The sequence below is a fragment of the Equus asinus genome, chromosome 20, assembly GCF_041296235.1.
Source record: "Equus asinus isolate D_3611 breed Donkey chromosome 20, EquAss-T2T_v2, whole genome shotgun sequence".
Taxonomy (NCBI): Eukaryota; Metazoa; Chordata; class Mammalia; order Perissodactyla; family Equidae; genus Equus; species Equus asinus.
Genome location: NC_091809.1, coordinates 21,954,984 through 21,971,560, shown reverse-complemented (window position 1 = coordinate 21,971,560; position 16,577 = coordinate 21,954,984). Strand labels below are relative to the sequence as shown.

Here is a 16,577-nt window from a genome sequence, read left to right as displayed (position 1 = left end):
ATTACGGGCTCTGGGCTCGCGTAGCCGCGAGTGCGCATGCCCAGCGCCCAGGTCACGTGCTGCCTGTCATGGCCGCCTCCGTGGCCTGGGGCGGGGTGAATGCTGGGTTCCTGCTGCGGGCGGCCAGGGGCGCCTGGGCGAGCCGGCCCGGGGGCTTTTGGGGGCTCGGCGAGGCGGCGGCACCGGCGACAACCAGGACATTCCGGGCGACAGGTATCCGGGGTGCCTCGGGGGGCGGGCAGCGTTAACCCATCGGACGCTGGCGGGGCGGGGCCGCTTACCCAACCGTGTTTTCCAGGCTCGCGCCCGGCGGGGGAGGAGGAAGCCGGCGGCCCCGAGCGGCCCGGGGACGTGTGAGTGTCCTCATCCCGCGAGGGTCCTCCGGTCCCGCCCTTGCCCTGCAGCCTCATCCCTGGGTCCCTCTGCCGCGTCACCCTATTCCCCTGTCCGTCAAGCCCCAACCCCGACTTCCTAATCCTGGATTCCGCCGGGTCCCTGGGCCCAGAACCCCGTTTGGCATCCGCACCCCCATCTGTCCCCAGGGTCAACGTGGTGTTCGTAGACCGGTCAGGCCAGCGGATTCCGGTGAGCGGCAGAGTCGGCGACAATGTCCTCCACCTGGCCCAGCGCCACGGGGTGGACCTGGAAGGTGGGAGCCGGGCCCAGGGAATTGAGGAGGGCCTTATTCATTCGTTAAAAAAACCGCACAAGTCAGATATATCTCTGCACCCCTTGACCCATCCATGGCTTCCCGCCAAACATGGTTAAAATCCAGACTCCTCCCCGCAGACTCCTCCCCGCCCAGCTCTTCATCTTCATTCACTCAAAAGTTATTCATGGAGCGTTTGCTAGAAGTCACCAGAACTCCTGCCTTCCAGGAGCACGTATTGTCTTCCTCCTTTCTCCCTGTATTCTAGCCACACTGGCTTTCTTGCTGTTCCTCCAGCAGCCACGTTCATTCCTGCTTCAGGGCCTTTGCATTTGCTGCACCCACCATCTGAAGTGCTTTCCCACCAGATCTTCTGGCTCCTTCTCATCCTTCAGGTCTCGATGTAAATGTCATCTTCCGGACAGTCGTCCCCCTCAGCCCACTAAAGTCTCCAAGCCCCATTCCCTCTGTCACATCAGTGTGTTTTATTGTTTTCATAGTTCTTCTCATTATTTGGGTGCCTTTTGTCGTCTCTCTCCAGAATGAGATCAGAAACCTGTTCCCCTTGATCACCCTTATCTGTTGCTTGTCCTGGTATTTAGATGTGACAGGTATTGAGTGTGTGTTTGTTGAAGGAAAGATCGTAATAGGAGACGTTACTTGAAACGTGTTAACACGTTTCCCCCCCCCCCCCCATTGAATCTCCATGACAACTGAATGCTACAGAGGAGGGGGTCATCTTGTCGTGTAGATGTGGAAACTGAGCCCCGGCTTAAGATTGTCCAGGGTCCAGCAAGTGGCAAAAGTGAATTCAAAGCCAGCCTGTATCAGCCACTCATCTGTCCTGCTCTTCTAGGAATATCGGCCACCTGCCGTGTGCCAGGCAGCACTGTGCACAGCAGATAAGGTCCCTGTCATTCCACACCAATGTCAGCCTACTGGGGAAAATGATCCCACAAGGAAACATGTATTTATCTCATGAGCGACTGGGAAGGGTGGGATGAAAAAAATCGTACAGGGTTCGTTTCAGAGGGAGCCTGATTTAATCGTTGGAAGGGCTGGGGATGTCCTGGAAGCCCCCGCAGGTTCTGTTCTGGAACCCAGTGGCCGGCAGTCCAGGAAACAGGTTGGAACATGAGATTTAGAGGCAAGTGGCCCGTGTCCAAATTTTGCCTCTTACTGGCTGTGTGACCCCGAGCAAGGGCCTTGGCATCTCTGAGCCTCTGTTTCTGCATCTATAAAATGGGAGAATCCAGTACCTGTCTCGCTGGGTTGCTGTGGAGGATGTTAGGTGTCAAGCATAGTGCTACCTGGCACGTTTAGTGTGCAGTGACTCGCTGGGACGGTTATATTAGATGATCTCGCTCTCCTGGGATGAGAAGGCTAATGGGCTGGGAAACAGGACTAAGGAAGATGCCGGGGGCAACTTGGAGCATCAAGGCCAAGTTTCTCCCAGGAGACGGGGAGGGTGGGCAAAGTAGTCACTGAGTCCCACAGGGAGCATCTGCTGGGCCAGGAGTGGCCTGGCGGCTCCATCCCCATCGTCAACATGTCTGAAAGAGACAGGAGGAATCTGTCCTTTATAACACGTCTCCTGAGCGTCTACAGCATGTCCGGCTCAGCGCCGAGGGTGGAGAGGGGAGAGTAGGTAGAGGGGGCACAGGTCAGAGATTAACCCAGAGATTAAGATGGTAACTTCAGGGGCCGGCCTGGTAGCGTAGTGGTTAAGTTCATGTGCTCTGCTTCGGTGGCCCAGGGTTCACAGGTTTGGATCCCAGGCACAGACCTAGCACTGCTCGTCAAGCCACACTGTGGTGGGTCCCACATAAAATAGAGGAAGATTGGCAAGAGATGTTAGCTCAGGGCCAATCTTCCTCACCAAAAAAAAAAGAAAGAAAGAAAAAGATGGTAAGTTCAGACTGTGATAAATGCTGTACAGAAACTGAAGAGTTACCGAGGTGGGGCAAGGACAAGAATGGGGGCACTTGGAGGACAGTTGAGCTGAGTCCCCAAAGACCAGAAGGATCTAGCCACAGAAGGAGTGGAGAGAGGAGCATTGCAGGCCCTGGGGACAGCAGGTGCACAGGTCCTGCGGTGGGGACAAGCTTGGTGCGCTGGAGTGGGGCAGGGGGCCGATGTGGCTGAAGTGGAGTGAGTGGGGTGGGAGAGGACCTGAGCCTGAGCGGAGGAGTCTGGACCTTACTCTGGCTGTGAAAAGCCTTTGGGAGGGACCGGCCAGTTAAGTTTGCATGTTCCACTTCTGCCTTCCCGGGTTCCTGGTTGGGATCCCGGGTGTGGGCATGGCACTGCTTGGCACGCCATGCTGTGGTAGGCGTCCCACATGTAAAGTAGAGGAAGATGGGCATGGATGTTAGCTCAGGGCCAGTCTTCCTCAGCAAAAAAAAAAAGAGCAGGATTGGCAGCAGTTAGCTCAGGGCTAATCTTCCTCAAAAAAAAAAAAAAAAAAAGCCTTTGGGAAGGTTTCCGGCCAGGGGGACACCATCCCCAAGCGCCGTTCTTAGTGGTCGCTCGCAAGGTTGTCAGTGTATCCGAGGACAAGCAGAAAACCTCAGCTTCTGCGTCTTTCGAATCCTTCCTCGCTGACCCCTCCCCTCCTTCCCCTGGTGCTGAGTGAGTGGGTCCCTCCTTCAGGAGCCGCAGCGGGGCGGGAACACAGTCACCTAGCACAGTGAGGGCCCCAGCGAGGGCTCAGTGGCTCCAGGGACCTGGCCCGGCTTTTGAAGTCGAGTCCGTGCCCATGAGCAGGTCCGTGTACCCAGCCTGGGCCTCAGCCTGTGGGGCGTCCTTGGGAAAGGGGACCCCCGACAGCCCTTTGCAAACCCTCTGTGCGGCTAGGGAACAGCTGGCTGAGTGACTGACAGAGTGCAGGGGGCACGTGGTGGGTGCGCAGGCCCTGGAGGGGGGAGGAGGGGCGCGCGGTGAAATAAAGGGCTTCTGTCTGACGTCCCCTCACCGGCGCTGCCTCACTCGCTGCCCCCAGGGGCCTGTGAGGCGTCTCTGGCCTGCTCCACCTGCCATGTCTACGTGAGTGAGGACCACTTGGACCTTCTGCCGCCCCCTGATGAGAGGTGAGCAAGCGCCGAGCTGCAGGCCTGGGCCTGTGCATTCCTGGGGTCCAGCGGTCCCCCCAGGCAGCAGCACAGGGCACCCCAGCTTTGCTGACCCCTCCCCCTGGCCTCCACCCGCCTGCCCCTGCCTGGCCCTGGGCTCTCCCCATGACCCCTGCTAATCACTGTGCTCCGCGTCCCAGGGAGGACGACATGCTGGACATGGCGCCCCTGCTCCAGGAGAACTCCCGGCTGGGCTGCCAGATCGTGCTGACGCCCGAGCTGGAAGGGGCTGAATTCACTCTGCCCAAGATCACCAGGAACTTCTACGTGGATGGCCACGTCCCCAAGCCCCACTGACACGGGCAGCTGCCCCTTCCAGGACACCCATGGCGCCACGGCCAGGACTGGAGGAAAGGCCACGTTGCGAGCCCAGCCCAGAGCACGGACAGGCCTGAGAGAGACGTCGGAAGCACCCAGGAGGCCACAGAGATCTGTGTCCGGCTCTGGTGGGGACAGGGCCCCCGCTGGGGCCGCCTCCCCCAAGCTCCCGAGAATGGGGGTGTGGCGAGCGGTGGAATCCAATGGGAGTGTCAATAAAACTTCCTCACAGACCTCCAGCCAGCATCTTGAGTGTCCTTGGGGGGCAGACCCTGGGGTCTACACGTGCATGTTCCAGACCCCCAGCTGTCCCCTCCCACAGTGATGGGGCGGGCGGGGATGCTGAGGCAGGGGCCTGGGACCTGCTTGCTGGAGGAGAGGGCCACGAGCCTGAGGGCCACGTGGGGAGCAGCCGCCGAGGGGTCCGGGGGGTCCGGGCCGCCGGCGGCCGCCAGGGCTGTGCAGGCGGCTGCGCGGAGCCGGGGACGAGGCCGCCCCGGGGTGGCTCGGAGCGAGTGCTCGGCGTCGCCGGCTGGAGGCGCCCGACCCCGCGGCCCCGCCCCCCGCTGGGGCTCCTCGCAGCCTCGGCCAGAGCGCCCCCAGCCGGCGGGCCCCCGACCCAGGTGGGGCTCGTCCGTGGGCCTGGCGGGGCGGGGCCGGCGGGAGGAGGGCAGGAGGCCGGGCTGGGGCGCCATGGAGGCCGAGCCGGCCCCCGACTTCTCGAGGATGCTGCGCGAGCTGCTGGCGCCGCCCTGTCTGGACCCCGAGCCGCCCCCGGCGCCCCCCGCCAGGCAGGACCCGAGGCCCCCAGGCCGCCTCGGACCCAGCGGCAGGTGCGTTGAGGGGCCGCCCCTTCCCTCAGCCTGGCCCTGCGGTTGACCTCTGGTTCCAGGGGTCATCCCGGGGTCACAATGTTAGTTCCTGGTATTTACAGGGAAATTGGGGTCCCCAGGGTCGCTTGGGGTCTTGTAGGGGTCAGAGGCCAGGCGGTTTCCCTTGCCCCGTGCCTCGGAGGCCTGTGTGGGTGCCGCCCAGGGAAGGGGGTGACCACACTGCCCCTTGTCCCCAGGTCCTTCTGGCCTGCACGCGGGGACTCCGTCAGCGCCCTGCACTTCCTCCAAGAGACAGCGGAGGGGCTGGCCCAGCCCCCTCCCGCGGACCAGCCGGCCCTGGGGCCCTGCTGGGAGCTCAAGGCCCTGGGGACTCTGGGACCCCCGAGTCCGCCCAGGGATGCCTGGAAGGTGCTGACCCCGATCAGTCCGCAATGCTGCAGCCTGGGGTCCCCGGGGGCTCCCCCGGCCCCTCCGGCCACACCACAGAGGAGGCCCCGGAAGCAGCCGCACCCCCAGCGGGGGGCCGAGAAAGCGGACCCCCGGTTCCAGGGGGTGACCCTGACGTTTGAGATCAAGCCGGATTGCAGCCTGCACATCACACCCAGCTTCAGGTAGGGCTGGCGAGGCCCAGGGCCGCGTCTATGCAGTTCCTAATGACAGCAGGGCGGGCCCTGCGTTGGAAATGGCCCGTCTGGGAGCCTGACCTCGGCTGGGGCGTCCCGGCCCCTGGTGCTCTGCACCACTCACATCCCCGTCTGAGCCCGGGGCTCGTCTCCGTGAGCAGGGCCTGACCCCACTGAGGCACCTGTAACTTTTTCCAGTCACGATAATGGCCGCCGTTTGGCAGAAACAACATCAATAATAAGAGGTAACAAGTTGCACGTGACATCGATGGGCTCCTTGAAGCCCGGTGAAGCCCATTTTACAGATGCAGAAACAGGCACAGAGGGTGCGATCTCTTGTCCGGGGGTCACACAGCAAGGACGGGAGAATTGAACCTGGCTGGCTAGCCTGGGCTTCCTGCTTCTTCAAATAATAATCATTATTATTATTAATATTATTACTAACAAGGGGCAAGGCCCTTCAGGCGGCAGCTGCCTCCTCGAGGGAATGCCTGATGCCTTGATAGTCAATCTGCATTTGGGGGGCTGTCTGGGCCGGGATGCAGGTCCCCCAGTGGTAACGCCGTGTCTCCCCCCAGCCCGGCCTGCAGCAGCCGTCACCAGGCTCCCCCGACAGGCCCGGCCCGGGGCCCTGAGACCAGTTCAGGAGGCAGCGAGGCCCTGGGTGAGTCCTGGCCACACGGGAGCTATAAATATTCGGGGGCCAATTCCCTCCCCTCCTTGCCTTTCTCCCCATCCTGCTCCCTGCCCCCTCCACTCGGGCTGAGTCACCCCCACCCCCAGCTTCCTCCTCTGCCGAGCTTTGCCATCTGTCTCCCTTCCTGCCTTTCTCTGCATCTGAGATCCAGCAACACCCAGGGTGGGCCCGGAGCCCCGCCCAAGGGCTCCACCCCATGCAGGCCTCCTGAGCCAGGCCTCTGGGCCTCGGACCCATACCCTTTGACCTCTGTCCTTTCAGGGCCCCGGCGCTGTGCTTCCTGCAGGACCCAGAGGACCCCTCTCTGGAGAGATGCCGAGGACGGGACCCCTCTCTGCAACGCCTGTGGCATCAGGTGCCCAGGGCGGAGGAGGGGGCTGGGGTGGGGGCCCCAGAGCAGTCCACGCTTGGCCAGCGTGGGGTATCGGGAAGGAAGAACCCCCCCAGCCCTTGGGGAAGGTGGTCCCCTCCTGGCGGTTTCTGGGCCCCTGCTGCATCCTGACTGTTTCTTGTCCCCCTTCTCCAGGTACAAGAAATATGGCACCCGGTGCGCCAGCTGCTGGCTGGTGCCCAGGAAAAATGTCCAGCCCAAGAGGCTGTGTGGCAGGTGTGGGGTGTCCCTGAGCCCCCACCCAGGCCCAACTCAGGAAAGCTAAGCCGCTCGTCACCCATGAGCCTGTCCTGCCTCAGTTTCTCCACGGAGAGAATGGACAGAAGCCCTTCTAGCAGGAGTGGAGAAAGACCTGGGTCTGGAGGGGTCCCCAGGCTGCCTCCTCCCCGTTCAGGGACCCCAGGTGGAAGACCCAGGCCTCAGGCCCCAGAGCCCCTGACTCAGGGGGTCCCTGGCCCCCTCCCTGCCCCCGCTCCCATCCAGCTTGGCCGAGCCCTTGGGAAAGGCCCTGAGCCACAATCCTCATATTGTTAACAGCAGTGACAATAAAGAGCTGAACCTCTCAGAGAAGCAGTGCTGTGACTCGGTGCTGCCACCTCGTGCGCCCTCCCTTGCCTGTCCCCCAGCCTGGGACTGGGGCAGCGGGTTTCTCACTGGGCTTCTGAGGGACACACACACACACTGTCCTATAGACAGGCCCTGGCCACCCCCCCCCCCAGGAAGGAGCCACAGTCACGACACCGTCCCAGACAAGGACACGTCCCAGCCACCACACACAGGGACAGACGACACATGGAGAATCACGGACACATGCAAGATGGACACACACACGCTGACACGTGAGACGAACACAGATACAGAGCACACACAAGACAGACACGTGTGTTGACAGACACACATCCACTGATAGGTGACGGACACACGTGTCGCTAGACGCAGACACAATACACACATGTCAACAGACACACAGGTGACACAGTGATACACACCCAGCGGGCCCTTCATCCGTCGGCTCCCCCTGCCTGCAGAATGTCACCTGCCGCCTCCTTGTGCACACCAGTCCCTGCTATGCCCCCCTGTCTGCTTTCAAGCTCTGTCTAACCCTCCCAAAGGGTGTCCCCAGCCTGAAGCCGGGCCCTGGGCAGAGCTCGGCTCTGCCACTGTCACCGAGGCACCCAGGCGTCCCCGCCCACGGGGAGGGAGGGAGGAGGGGGAGTCAAGGATGGGTGGGAGGCAGCCAGGGTGGGGTGGGCCCTGCCGTGGTGGTGGGGGAGGCCTGCCGGGCCGCAGCCCGGGGAAGGCAAGCCTGTGAGATCCTCCGTGTCTCCTGGGTGAGCTTGTGACGACGGCCTCGGAGCCCTGACTCATTCGGTCCCACCTCCCTCGGCAAAGCAGCCTCCCCCACATCTCCCACAGCTGCCGCTTCTCGACGCTGGTGGGGGGCGCTCAGCGCCAACATCACCTCGTTAGAGGACCTCCCCCAAGTGCCCAGCCTGGAAAAGACCCCCCCCGCCCCTCCCCCACATCAGGCTCTATTTCTGCCCCTTGCTGATCTCCCCCTTAGAACCTACCAGAAGTTCCGATTCTCCCGGGGTTATGTCATCCACGTTCGTCTCTCCTACTGGACCATGACTTCAGAGGTCCAAGGCCACCACCACACCTGTGTCCCTGCCCATGACAGGCCACCCCAGTGCCCAGGATGGCGCCCTTCGGGGACATACATCGAACCCAGGAAGGCCTCACTGTGTGTCTGCAGACTCACGGCTGTTTTAATCTACTTATGCACCATTTATTGAGCAACTACTGTGTGCCAGGTCCTTACGGGGACACTGTGTGGCGAATACAATGAAGATCCCTGGTCTAGCAGGCCCAATCTTCTTGAGTGCCAGTAAACAAATATTCAGTCAAATATCTAACAGGATGTCAAGTTGTGTTCGGTGCTACAGAGAAAATAAACTAAGGGGTGAGGAGCTGGGGGCCGGTCCAGCCAGAGGGAATGGCGAGAGCAAGGACTCCGTGGCTGGCAGGACTTGGTGGGCTCCAGAGGTTATTCAGGAGCGGTGGGACGTCGGGGGCTGCACCCCGCCTGTCCCTTGCTGCCTCTGTACCTGTCATGGGCACTGGCTGGGCCCCTTCCAGCGGGGGGACTGCCGATGGGACGGAGCTGGCCTGGCCGCTTCCTTCCTTTCATCGAGGAGGAGGCGGCTGGCAGGCGGGGAGGCCCAGCTGTTCGCTCCTTCTGCTCTGGGGGGTGAGGAGGAGGGTGCAGCGGGGGTTGCGACTGACACCCTGTGCGTCTGTTCCGACTCACCATGGGCCAAGTCGAAAGGCAGGTTGGGGTAAACTGAGGCACGGTGATGGACACAGGGTGGAGGAGGCATTGGGGTTGGAGCAGGGGTGCGCCCTTCAATAGGGGGGACACCCCGGGGGCTGACACCCAGCTGTAGCCCCTGTCTTTCTCTCACCCATCCTGGTGATGGGACCCTGTGCCCACGCCCCTGGGAAGGGCGCTCTGCCCATCCTGGGAAGGCCGCCTCAGCTCGGCCCAGAGCCAGGCCTGGGGGAAGCCCCTGGCTCCCATCCACAAGAGAAGCGGATCAGAGGACAGTGCTGGGCAGAAGAGATAAGCGACAAGGAGAGGGAGGAAGGAGGGAGGTCCCTGCCCCAGCTCAAGGGTCCTTAAGAGCAGGAAATGGGGCACCAAGAGAACATTGTTCAGGTCACTCCTTGAAAGGATGGTGTGGATGATGCCTGACCTGTAGCAAGCCCTCAAAAACAAAAAGGCCTTTTTTTTTTTTTTTTTTTGGCAAGGAAGATTGGCCCTGAGCTAACATCTGTTGCCAATCTTCCTCTTTTATTTCCTCCCCAAAGCCCCAGTACATAGTTATATATTCTAGCTGTAGGGACGGGGCCACAGCCTGGCTTGATAATCAGTGTGTAGGTCCACGCCCAGGATCCACACTGGCAAACCCTGGACCACAAAAGCAGAGCGGACGAACTTAACCACTGGGCCACAGGCCGGCCCCAGGTTGGGATCCAAACCCCGGGCTGCTTCCACATGGCAGAGACCGAAGCAGAGGGGTCGAGAGTCCTTTATAAAAACTTTATTTAAAAGGGTTTGGGGGGTGGGTGGAAAATGAGGTGACGCCCTGGAATCGAATAAATAAATAAATAAAACGATACAGAAGCCCCCGCGTGCGTCTGGGGGGCGTCCCCCGGCCCGCGGGGATGGGGGAGCGGGCTCACGCTGATGTCAGCTGGATGGCGAAGACCTCGCCCTCCGCCGGCGCCTCCTCGGCACTGCCCGCAGCCTCTGTTCCCGCCTCAGCGCCCGAGCCCCCGGCCGCGCCGCCACCCGCGCCGTTGAGACACACGGCCTCGCCCGAGCTCTCGGCCTCCTGCACGTTGTACTCGCCCTTCTTGCAGGCGGTGGAGCGCACGTAGAAGGCCAGGCCGGCCCCCGCGGCCAGCAGCGCAGCGCCCCCAGCCGCGCCGCCCACGGCGACCCACAGCCACGGCCCTGCGGGGGGGAGACCCTCAAAGAGGGTGGACGAGCTCCCGGTCCCCCACCCCGCCCGACGAGATGCCAACCGGGGCCACCTCTGTCCCCTCCCCACAGGCACGAGCCCCTGGGAACTCAGAGTCCCACCCTGGGGGAAAGGAGACACCCCAGGAAGGCCACTCCCAGCGCTGGTGCGACCCCAGGTCCGCACGTGGGGATATAAGCCCCTAGCCACAGAGGTCCCCACGAGTCACTCAACTCTCTTGACCCTCAAAACGATGAGGACCGGGTCATTCCTTCATCCCAGAAAGACCCCACCCCCAGAGATACACGAAGTGGGCAAGAGGTCTAGTTGGGGGTCCCCACGCCCCATCCACTGACCTTGGACCCTCTCCAACCTCCCTTCTCCATAGAGACACAGTGGAGGGTGAACTGAATCACGCCTCCACCAGGCAGTACCGCCCCCCAGTTAACAGTCCCTTCCCACAGCTGTCCCAGCCCTGGCGGGTCCCTCCTCCTGAGTGAGTCCGCTCCCTCCGCCTCCCACCCTAACCCGCCATCAACAGCGCCACCCGTCAGGGCGCCCCTCGCTTCTCCCCTAGCCCCCTTCAGGCTGGTCTGTGGGGACTGAGCGGGGGGCAGGGACGGGTCCCGAGCCCCAAGGCGCAGGTCACGCCCCCTGCAGCTCCCTCGCCCCGCCCCCAGCTGCCACTTACCAGCCACGCGCACGGTGATGCGCCGCGCGTGGCGCCCGTGCGCGTTGGTGGCCGCGCACTCGTACTCGCCGCCGTGGCTGCCCAGGGCGCCGGCCACGCTCAGCGTGCTGTTGTTGCTCGACAGGCCGATGTTGAGCGCTCCCGGGGGCGCGCGCCAGCTGATCTGGGCTGGGGGCCAGGCCTCAGCGCGGCAGGTCAAGGTGAAGTTCCCGCCTGGCCGCACACCGCCCGGAGGGGAGGCGGCCAGCTCGGCCACCACCGGCCGGTCTGCAGGCGACAGGAGGTTGGAGGCGGGCTCAGCGCCGCCCGCCCAGCCGCCGACCAAGTGACCCCCCCTTCCGCCCACCACAATGAGACCACCCCTTCTGGGATGGGCAGGGGAGCGTCCTGCCTGCCGTCAGAGCCACCTCCGGAACAATCGGGCTGTTGTGGGGGCTAAAATCCCGCGCCCCGCTTCACCGAATGGGAGAAGCTGGGGACCCGCGCCCGTGCCCTTTTGACTCCGAATTTGAGGGAGGCTGGGCTCCTGCTGGCTGGACTTGTCATTGCCCGGGATTCCTTGTCCCTGAGAATGGGACTGAGGGAGGAGCCCTTGAATTTCCCTGGAGACCGACAGTGCTCTATCTGGTGCCGTCCCCACTCACATTCCACGCCCACCGTGACGGTCCGGGCGTCCGTGCCATGCGCGTTGGTGGCCAGGCAGCGGTAGGTGCCCGCATCCTCTCGGGACACGCGCAGCCGCTGAGGTCGCGGCGCGCCCTCCCGGGAGCAGCGCACCTGTGGGGAGGGGCGACCCCGGGCGGCGCAGGCCAGCGCCTCAGCCTCGGTTCCTTCCAGCCACGTCTGGTGACTTGGGCAGGTGGACTCATCCATTTGCGGCGCCGCTGCAAAGCCATCACGGGGGGGCGTCAGGGAGGGGCACGGCCCCCGGCACCCCCCACTCCCCGCCCGCCTGGGCCCCGCTCACACTCCGAGCTCACGGCGACCGTCTTGACCCTGGAGCCGTGCCGGTTAGTGGCGTTACAGATGTAGATGCCGGGTGCCAGGTGGCTAGGGATGCTGGGAGCTCTGGGACTAGAGTCTGGGGGGGCCAGCGGCAGCAGGACCCCCTCGCTGCTGCCTCCGGAGCCGACGCACTCCACTTGTGGCTGTGGTTTCCCATCCACCTCACAGGAAAACAGCCGCCCGGCTCCTTCCACCCACGTCCAATTGCTGGGGCAGCCCAGCTCCTCAAAACTGGGTCCGTCTGGGGAGCACAGGGTCACACAGGGCCCGGAAGTCAGGCCAGGGGCATCCCGACGTACCCCATCTCGTCCCGTGCTGCCCTCACTCACATTCCACGGTGACAGCCACATTCTTGGCCGCAGAGCCTCGAGCGTTGGTGGCTTCGCAGCGGTACGTGCCCGCGTGCTCCCGGGCCACGTGCAGCAGGCCCTCGATGACTCGGGCCTCCCCCGAGCGCACGCAGCTCACGTTGGGCGGCGGGACCCCGTGGGCCACGCAGCTCAGCGAGGCCTCAGTTCCTTCCAGCCAGGTGATGCGTTCCGGGCAGCCCACGCTGTCCAGCGCAGGCGCATCTGGAGGAGGGAGCGTGGTTGGGTTTGAGGTTTGGGGACCGGCCTGACGTCCTTGGATCCTCTTTACCGTCCCAGGAGGGCCACAAAGAGTTGGGCAGGCTATGCCCTGCACGGGGACGCCGAACCAAAGAGGTCGCGCCAGTCAAACCCTGTTTCTGATTCCTACAAGGCGCCCACAGCACCCTCCCGCAATCTTGGGCCTAAAAATTGCCAGGTGGCTTGGAACGCCAGCCTTTGGAAGACTCCGCCCAAAAGCCACGCCCCACGCCCCTATGGACACGCCTACCTCTTCCCTCCATCCTCCTGCGAGATCCTCCCCGAGTCCCTCTCTACATTCTCTTCTCTTTCCCGAAATGCCGCCCCAAGGCACCGCCCAGGCCCTGCTCCCACTCTTCCCTGGAGGCTGGCCACCCCTAGACGCCAAGATCCAGAGATGCGCCCCGCGCACCCCCACTCACACTCCACCGTCAGCGTCACGTCCTTGACCGCCTCGCCCTGGGCGTTGGCCGCGGTGCAGCGGTAAGTGCCGGCGAGCGCGCGGGTGACGGGGCCCAGCAGGCCCAGCGCCAGCACGGCCCCGCCGTCGGTCCGCGCGCAGTGCACCGAGGGCGCTGGGTTTCCGCGGGCCTCGCAGCGCAGCGTCTGCTCCGGGCCCTCCGGCCACGTCCAGCTCCTGGGACAGTCCGAGTCGTCCAGCCGGGGGGCGTCTGCGGCGGGCAGGGGCGTGGGATGCAGAGATGCTAGACGTGAGCACTGGGCCCACTTCCGCGACACGGCCGGGGACCGGGCAAGTCGTTGGAGATCACAATGAGGGAGGCGAGAGGTTAAAGCCCAACTCACATAGGACGCGCAGCTCTGCGCTGTCGTTCTTGCTCAGGGTTTCCCCGTCCACCTCGAGGGTGGCGTCGCAGAAGAAGCTGCGCCTGTCGTCGTCCTCGGTGGCGTTTACCTGGAGCTGGGCGGGCTGCCCTGGGAACGCGGCTGGAACTCCGTCGAGCGTGACCAGGGCTCGGGCCCCCGCCGCGCAGGTTACTGTCACCATCTTCCCCTCGGGGACGCTGGGCTCGCTCAAGGTCAGGAGCGGCGCCGGGAAGCCTGGGGGCGGGGCATCCACTGACCACGCCCCTCCTGCCGGTCAAGGGTGCCCCGGATCCGCCCGGACCCTCCCGGCGCTGCAGCCAAACCTTGGGGACCGTGCCCCGCCTTTCGGGCAGCTCAGGCTCCGCCCCCTCCCGCCCAGCCCCCTTGAGGTGGCCAGGCCACATCTCTCGGCAGCCTCGAGGGGTTTGCGACCTTCCCCTTGGGGCGGCTCAGACTCCGCCTCTCCAGCTATCCAGTCTCAGTCCTCCTTCTGCCCCGCCCCGACTCTCGGGCCCCGCCCATCCCGCCACGAGGGCCCCGCCCACTCCTTGCCCCGCCTCCACGTTCCTCTGGCTCCACCCGCGAGGGGCGGAGGTCCCCCTTCACCCCCTCTTACTGTAGACAGTCATGTTCTCCCGGGTCTCCCGGCTCTCGCCCCCCAAGGTCACGCTGCAGACCAGCTGCCTGGCGCCCTCCTGCTCTGCGCTCGCTGTGGCTGTGGCAGTGGCCATGAGCGCATCCCCCTCGAGGGTGACATCTGGACTCAACCTCTGGTCCCCCAGCGCCAGGTAGACCCCGGCCTCCCAGGCCGGAAACAGCCCGTCCAGGGCGCAGCTCACGGGTCTTTCTGAGCCCACTTCCAAGAGCCGGGGGGCAGCGAGGCGCGGGGCGTCCGGAGACAGGGCTGGGGGTCAAAGAACAAAACTTGGACTTCGGTGTTGAACCCTCAATAGGTACTAAGCGTTGTACACGCACTATCGTATCAATTCATCCTCAAGGCACAAACAGGAAAACAACTTCCAGCTGGTGAGTGTTGAAGTAAGGATTAGAATTCAGATTGCTCTGCCTCCAAACTTGTGAAACGCCAGCTCGACCCCATTTGGTCCCCTTGTCTTCCCCACACCCACTCACCGAAGGTGCGGAGCTCTCTGGGGGCCGAGATGTTTTCAAACAGCCCCAGGCCGTGCGGCCGCAGGTCCAGCTCGGCGCGGCACGAGAAATTGGCCCCATGGTCCTCCCTCCGCGCCAGCACCGTGGCCGTGAGTACCGCGCCCCGCGCTCGGGGTGGCTCCCCGGCGAAGCTGCGGCGGATCAGCTCCTGGGCGCCCCGCAGCAGCGTCAATGTGAGGCTCGCGCGAGGCCCGGCGCCTGGGACCCGACAGCTCAGGGTGAAGTTCTCGCCCACAGGCTGCCAGGCAGGCAGCGGCACCAGCTCTACGCGATCCGGCCGCTCTGCAAGGGGGGAACCATCGCTCTTGGAAACGCCGAGGCTCAGCTGGACGCCGCGGGGAACCCCAGGGCCGGGAGCGGAGGGCATGGGGATCCAGAAGGTGGGGCCTGAAGGGGAGGACCCAGTGACCCAGGGGGCGGGGCCTGGAGAGGAGGGAACGTCGTGGAGTAGGAGCGTGGCCGCTGTGAACTCACGAAAAGTGCGAATGAGCCCACGCGCCTGCAGCGTGCGCCGCGCGCAGCGGAAGAAGCAAACGGGCTGAGTCTCCGGCTCGCGGATGTCCACCAGCTGCCGCGCCAGCCACCGCAAACCCCTCTGGGTCCCATTCCGGCGCAGAGAGGTCTCCAAGCCACCGCGCTCGGGCCGTGGGCAGTTGGTGCTGCAGTTCAGCCACAGCGATCCCCCGCGCTCCACGAGCGCCACGCGGGGCTGCAGGTCCGCCCAGAAGGGCTCCTGCGCGACTGCTGCCCGGGGAAACGCGGGCTCAGCCTGGGGAGCCACCTCCCTGGCATCTTAGCGCCCCTATGCCGAGCCAGGGATTTCCGGGGAATGAGCAGAGGTCGCAAGCAGGGAAGGACTCAGGAGTCCCGCGTCCTGCCCAGGCCTCAGGTTTGGAGGCGCGCTCCCAGGATCCAAACCTCGAGGGTGTCCCTGGGACATGGCAGCCCTGTCCCATGGAGAGCCCTGGTCTCCAAGGTGCCCATGGAGTGATGGGAAAGCATGGGGGGAGGGGGAGATGAGAGGAAAAATGGGGTCTTGGACGCACACAGCCACGCTGGGAGGAGGGGACCCCGGGTGGGGGAAGTGGAACGAACGGGTTCTCAGGTTCTCACCCGGAGAGGAGGAGACTGAGGTTGAGGCGAGGGCAAAGGAGAGATGAGGCTGAGTGAAAGATAAGTGAGGACCCCAAACCCGGGTGAAGAACACGGAAAGAGGACGCGGGGCTGGGCTCCTGGAAGGAACTCCGGGAACAGCCAAGGGACTCGGTTGCCAAGGCTCGGGGTAGAGCGGGAAAGGCGCCTCTGAGTCACGGCAGGTGGGGAGATGGGGTCTTCGCGGCTCGCGAGTGGGGAAGATGCCAGCCCGTGGGCTATGGTGCAAAGCAGAGCGTGAGGAGGTACCCCGGAAGGGGAGAAGGGAAACATGGGGTCTCCAGGGCGCGAGGCTGGGCGCGGGAGAGCACTCGGGATCTCGAAGAGGGGAGGGTAGAGACCTAGGCGAGCGAGGAGGCGGGAAGCTGGGTCTCCACTGTGTCTTGGGGGCCAGAGGGATAGAGGAGAACGCCCGGAGCTCAAGGTGGGAGCAGAAGCGTGGGAGCGAGGCGAGGGCGGAGCAGGGAGGGGCTTGCGGCCGCTTCTCTGATCCCCGAACTCCGCCCCCGCCCTGTCCACCTTGAGCAGGGACAGGCTCTTACCTGAGAGGCCGAGGAGCCCCAGGCCCAGGGCAGCCCAGAGACCGAGCAGCGCCCGGCGCAGCCCTGGCGAGGGCCCTGGCATCGCCGCCGCGGGGGAAGCGCAGGAGGCGAGGGGAGCGCGAGCGCAGAGCTGGGCTAGAGGACGGCGCGGCGGGTAGGGTGTGGAGGAGGCAGACTTGCGCTCGGGGATTGGTTTAACGTTGGTAACTTGGTTTCCAAGGAGGGGGCGGCGGCAGAGGCGGCGGGGGGGGCGGGAGGGCGAGCGTGCGCCAGGCTCTCGGCCTTGGTGAAGACGTGCTGGCAGGAGCGAGAGACCCCCGGGGTCTACACGGAGGCCGACCCCGTCTCCCGGAGCCTTCTGGGGGCGGACGCGCGCTCTCGCGTCATCCCCGGCGGCAACGCGGAGGTCGGGGAT

General features: G+C 64.2%; 3 protein-coding genes across 4 annotated transcripts; 2 read left to right on the top strand and 1 right to left on the bottom strand.

Annotated features, from left to right (window-relative positions):
• The first annotated feature begins 17 nt into the window (after positions 1-17).
• FDX2 (ferredoxin 2) lies at positions 18-4,337 on the top strand. Its single transcript, XM_014857575.3, has 5 exons — positions 18-213; positions 299-353; positions 543-649; positions 3,651-3,738; positions 3,921-4,337. The coding sequence occupies exons 1-5, from the start codon at positions 69-71 to the stop codon at positions 4,075-4,077; spliced, it is 552 nt and encodes a 183-aa protein (XP_014713061.3). The 5' UTR covers positions 18-68; the 3' UTR covers positions 4,078-4,337.
• ZGLP1 (zinc finger GATA like protein 1) lies at positions 4,272-7,206 on the top strand. The gene is made up of 5 exons (XM_044752666.2): positions 4,272-4,931; positions 5,168-5,542; positions 6,133-6,218; positions 6,513-6,606; positions 6,778-7,206. Exons 1-5 carry the CDS (start codon positions 4,423-4,425, stop codon positions 6,905-6,907), a joined length of 1,194 nt encoding a protein of 397 aa, XP_044608601.2. The 5' UTR covers positions 4,272-4,422; the 3' UTR covers positions 6,908-7,206.
• A 2,519-nt stretch (positions 7,207-9,725) lies between these two features.
• ICAM5 (intercellular adhesion molecule 5) lies at positions 9,726-16,525 on the bottom strand. Of its 2 annotated transcripts, none has more exons than XM_014857566.3 (11): positions 16,163-16,525; positions 14,943-15,212; positions 14,430-14,750; positions 13,915-14,202; positions 13,278-13,532; positions 12,896-13,144; positions 12,195-12,437; positions 11,828-12,106; positions 11,505-11,744; positions 10,861-11,127; positions 9,726-10,162 (listed from the first exon to the last, which is right to left on the bottom strand). In XM_014857566.3, exons 1-11 carry the CDS (start codon positions 16,242-16,244, stop codon positions 9,885-9,887), a joined length of 2,772 nt encoding a protein of 923 aa, XP_014713052.1. In that variant the 5' UTR covers positions 16,245-16,525; the 3' UTR covers positions 9,726-9,884. The 2 variants fall into 2 exon arrangements, with proteins under 2 accessions (XP_014713052.1, XP_070348080.1); XM_070491979.1 differs by having other exon boundaries at positions 14,943-15,209; positions 16,163-16,352.
• Positions 16,526-16,577: the final 52 nt, after the last annotated feature.